General features: G+C 42.2%; 1 protein-coding gene across 11 annotated transcripts in view; it reads left to right on the forward strand.

Annotated features, from left to right (window-relative positions):
* Prosap (SH3 and multiple ankyrin repeat domains prosap) overlaps nucleotides 1–5,000 on the forward strand; it is a 428,099-nt gene that overhangs the window by 413,836 nt on the left and 9,263 nt on the right. For 9 of the 11 annotated variants that reach the window (XM_086547401.1, XM_086547406.1, XM_086547404.1 and 6 more), the window contains 8 exons: nucleotides 1,711–1,872; nucleotides 2,047–2,204; nucleotides 2,775–2,969; nucleotides 3,189–3,255; nucleotides 3,425–3,700; nucleotides 3,855–4,049; nucleotides 4,155–4,374; nucleotides 4,747–4,942. In XM_086547401.1, coding sequence (XP_086403527.1) covers nucleotides 1,711–1,872; nucleotides 2,047–2,204; nucleotides 2,775–2,969; nucleotides 3,189–3,255; nucleotides 3,425–3,700; nucleotides 3,855–4,049; nucleotides 4,155–4,374; nucleotides 4,747–4,942 — 1,469 coding nt within the window. The remainder of the gene's footprint in view (nucleotides 1–1,710; nucleotides 1,873–2,046; nucleotides 2,205–2,774; nucleotides 2,970–3,188; nucleotides 3,256–3,424; nucleotides 3,701–3,854; nucleotides 4,050–4,154; nucleotides 4,375–4,746; nucleotides 4,943–5,000) is intronic. The other 2 variants (XM_086547402.1, XM_086547407.1) reach the window with 1 other exon arrangement.

Here is a 5,000-nt window from a genome sequence, read left to right on the forward strand (position 1 = left end):
TAGAAAACGGAACAAAGAAAGACAGCTAACGATAAAAATGAAATCAAATAGCTAGATAAAGATGGACAGGGACTAGAAGGGCAGAGACGGTAGGAGGAGAAGAAGGAGAGGAGGAAGGGAGGAGGAAGAGGGGAAGAAGGGGAAGAAGGTGAGGCGAAGAGCTTAGAAGGGGTGGGGTTAGGGGGGGTCAGGAATTAAACGTTGAGGGCGAACTTAATTAAACTTCCGGGCCAAGGCGAGCGTGCGGTCAGGACCCCCTCGCGAAACATCTGTTGCGTAGGCATTAATGGCACTCATTACAACGGAAATATACGCCGTTTGGCCCTGATGACCCTGAGAGGAGGCGGTGGGGGTTAAAGTGAGAAGGGTGAAGGGGGGAGGAGAAGGGAGGAAAGGATGGGGGAAGAAGGAGAGGGATAGGGGGAGATACAGAGAGAGGGGAAGAGAGCGAGAGAGACACAGACAGAGAGGAGACAGAGAGTCTGGGAGTAATTCCGGACAACAGAGAAAAGAGGATAGGAAAGCGAAGGACACAAGGCGGGAAAAAGAGAAGAGCGGAGTCGAAATGCGTAAGATAAATAAACGAAACGAGAAGAAATTTAAGAAAGAGGGAGAATGCAATAAAACAAAGAAGAAAAGAAATGAAAGATAACTTAGGAAATAGACAGGGAAGGAAGAAGTATAATCCCATAGAACTAACGGACCTGACATTAGAAAAAGCTTCGAGAATATAATAACAGGAATAAACGGGAGCAAATGAACGGCGCTAAACGGAGATGAAAACGGGAAAGGGATACGAAAAAAGGTGTGGACTTAAGGTCAACGGATGAAGTGACCTTTGTCTGACCTTTTAATGAATATTAATTTCTCACGTTGTTTGGGTCACGTGTTATTTTCTTGTATTTCCTTGTAGATAGTTTTTTTTTAAATCTATTTTCCTACGCTCATACTTATTATTGAAGGTGCGCGTGTGCGTGATAGCAAAAGATCAGTATCATTTTTATGAGTAACATTATTTTCAATAAAAAAAAAGGTTAGTGTTAAAGTAATTGTGTATTTGTTCGTGTTTGTAAAAATCTTTAACGGAGTTGAGTTCCGCCGAATCTTTCGCTCGTCTGGGGAGTAATTCCGGCACGGCGCCCGGGAGCCGCGGGGAAATTGGTTCTTAGGTCAATTAACTTCTGTAATTTTGCTGTTAATTAGGGACGGTGCTTCACGGTGGCAAATGGAAAGGAAATATGAATTCTAGCCATTGACAAAATCAATATATTTTGTTTCTCTCTCTTCGCCCTCTTTCTCTTTCTCTCTCTCTCTCTCTCTCTCTCTCTCTCTCTCTCTCTCTCTCTCTCTCTCTCTCTCTCTCTCTCTCTCTCTCTCTCTCTCTCTCTCTCTATATTCTCATAATCATATTAATATAATATATATATATATATACATATATATATATCTATAATATATATATATATGATATATATATATATATATATATATATATATATATATATATATTCTCTCTCTCTCTTGAACATCTGACTGGAATAATGTACTCAGTCGACAAGAAAGAAAAATGATTTTATCCTTCCCTCTTGGGCTCTATCTCTTATCTCTGCTTCCGTTGTCGCCCATGCTTTGACTACCCGACTCTTACATCAGAGCCATGCCGGCGGAACATACCACTGATACTAACCGGATCCCCCCCCCCCCCTGCAGAGACGCCGTTGTCCCTGGCTGCGAGAATCAAGAAGCCGGCCAAGATGGTGATGAGCATCGTGAACGGCGGGGCGCTCCTCGACTACCGCACCAAAGACGGGGTGACGGCCATGCACAGGGCGGTACAGGCCAACAACTTCGAGGCTGTCAAGACGCTGCTGGGTACGTCTTTAGGAACGCGTTTCTTTGTTTTTGCTTTTGTTTGTCTTCTTTATGATGGGCGATATAAGATGAAGATGGAATGTATTTTGAGATCAAGATGTGTGGATTGGATGTATGAATGGCGCGAGGCGGCGATGATGCAACCCGCTCACCCCTCCTTGACCTTTATTGCAGACTTGGGTGCATCTCCCAATTACCGTGACTCGCGTGGCCTGACCCCACTCTACTACTCTGTAACACACAACACGGATCCGCTGCTGTGCGAGGCTCTGCTGCACGACTACGCTGTGATTGGGGCCTGTGACAACCAGGGATGGCAGGAGACCCATCAGGTAAAGGCGCTGCGGACGGGAGCAAGGGCTTCTGTAATGAGGTTTGGGGTTGGCAGGCTGAGCGAACTTTGATTGTGAGTCTAGAGAGAGAGGGAGGCCCGGAGACGGCGAGGAGAGCTGGGAAGCAAGGTGGCTAATTTCAGCAGGGTAATTGCAGTGTGTTTGGGCCAAATAAGCGGATCGGTTACGTGATTTCCGTCCACACTTTTGTCTGGCATTCTTTCAACCTTTTAGTGGAGAATGCATTGTGACGGTGGCTTAATTTTTTCATTAGTTACAATAGAGAAGGATTAGAGTGATAGAGATTTTGTTTTATCTAACATGGATTAACCTGTCAAAGTGATAAGATGTTGATAAGCAGATGCAAATAATAACACTCTTAACTATTCGTCTGAGATAAGAAAAGGAAACTTTTATGCAATTTTGTCAATATATCTTTTTTTTGTTTATAATGAAAAATAGGAGTGGATTTTAGGACTTTTTTATTAACTATATTGAAAAAGATTCATTATGATAACTGATTTTGAAAAATATTAATGATGTGAACCCATAATGCCATTCCTTCCTCAGGCTTGTCGCAACAAGTTGGTACAACACCTTGAACACCTGCTCTTCTATGGTGCTGACATGAATGCTCAGAATGCTTCTGGTAACACTCCTCTGCATGTGTGTGCTGTCAACAATCTGGAGGATTGTGCGCGAGTCCTGCTCTTTCGAGGCTGTGACAAAAATGCCCTCAATTATGCCAATCAAACACCATACCAGGCAAGTGGAATAGGGTGTTTTCTCTAGCTATGCTGCAGTAATTATTGTATAAAGGATGGAATATGTACACATGTATTTGATATAGTGTTTAAAGGTCATGAAATTCTCATGTCATGATATTTGATTTCTAGTTTGTGAAGTGTTTTATGAGTGACATTTTCAAACACAGTTCCTAATTCAACAAAATGAATAATAAATATGTTTATTTGTATCATCCAGGTTGCAGTCATTGCTGGCAATATGGAACTTGGTGATGTGATAAAGAACCATAGCATAGAGGATGTTGGTAAGTGCATATTTCTCATTTGCATTGGTGTTATATGTGTTGTTTTACTGTGGTTTCAAGACATTATGAGTCGTATTACTATTTTCTAAGAATTACAGGACGTAAAACACATTCAATTAAACTAACCATTTTCATATCTGAAAAACAATACTCTTGTGTCCCGCTGCAGTTCCATTCAAGGAGCCTCCAAAATACAACCCCAACCGTCGCATCTCCGGAGCTCCTCTTTCCCGCACTCACTCTGACCCGAGATTAGAAGTATGTGCTGTGACGAAGCCCCCCTCGCCGTCCCCCTCCAGTAGATCCATCCCACCCTTCAGTTCTGCCTCCTCCCTGAGTGAGACATCGACAGGCAGTAGTTCTACATGTACACATCCGAGTGAGATGGATTCTGAAGAGTGTGCCAGTGCTTTAGGATCTGCCAGCCTCAATGCTGGTAAGTGGGGTTAGTTGACTTTACTTTTTAATATGAGTTTTGTTTGCTAAGAATTTGAAAAGAATACTGCTGGTGAATCGAGAATATTGTTGGCCATTTCTGAAAAAAATCAAAAGCCTACACATTCTCAGATATATTAATTTTTAATCTTCTCCTATTACAGCAGGCATGGATTGCTGTGATATGGTGAGTGACAGCTCTGGTGTCTGCACTTCCAACAGTGGAAGTGCAGAAAGTTATGATGCAACACCTACTGACATCACTCACTTTGATGTAGGCATGCTGGTGGTATGTCTACATCAGTATACCCCACACAAACAGGGACACCTAGACATCAACGCAGGCGATATTTTGGAAGGTGAGGGCATATGATACATAAGTGATATATGACTGTGTGAAAATTGATTTAAAGGTTATAGACCCATATTTCAGGTATTTCACAAGCTCTCATTCCTCTTCCTAGTAACTGGTAGCACTGATGACGGCATGTTGGAGGGTGTTATCCGAGGGGTCACAGGCGTCTTCCCACCCCAGTGCGTGCAAGAAGTGCGTCTGCGTAACCCACAGGCTGTAAGGGAGTCCTTGATTGCACCACAAGTAGCAAGAGTTCAAGGAAGACGTGAAATGTTGGTCCACCAGCACTATGGGACAGCACCAAGACTCAGGAAGCCAGTGGTCAATCAGTAAGTTATTGGCATCTCTTCTTAATCTGTATTCAAGATAGATTTGAGGTTCATTTTATTTATTTATTTGGGTTTTTGAAGGATGTATGCCAAGATTTTGGATTCACACTATGTATAAATGTGGGTTTTATAGTGGATGTGTGCCCAGATTTTGGATTCACTTCTTTTTTAAGGTTTTAATGGATGAATTCCAAGTCATGATAAAGTGACAGCAACAAAGAATTTTTGCAATTTTTATATATTCAGTTGTGTCAAGAAAGCTATTTTTTAAGCAATTTATGTTTAAGGCTTAAGTAGTATTTATTGTGAGGATTTTTAAAAATCTTGTATATGTATAGTTTTAATAATATTTCCTCTAATACTAAATTACAGAGCCAGTGAGCCACGCACAGTTGTTCTTCATAGAGGCAAGAAGGGCTTTGGGTTTGTGTTACGAGGAGCAAAGGCAACATCGCCTCTTATGGAGCGGCCCAATGAACGTGGACCAGCACTCCAGTACTTGGACGACGTGGATCCTGGCGGGGTGGCAGACTTAGCAGGCCTTAAAAAGGGTGACTATTTACTCAGGGTAAGTAGGATTGTATTTTGTTTCCACCTATACACTCAACTTTCTGCCCTCTTTTTTT

Source organism: Penaeus japonicus, unplaced genomic scaffold (assembly GCF_977035675.1).
Source record: "Penaeus japonicus unplaced genomic scaffold, GWHDUDI00000001_assembly GWHDUDI00000019, whole genome shotgun sequence".
NCBI classification, from domain to species: Eukaryota; Metazoa; Arthropoda; class Malacostraca; order Decapoda; family Penaeidae; genus Penaeus; species Penaeus japonicus.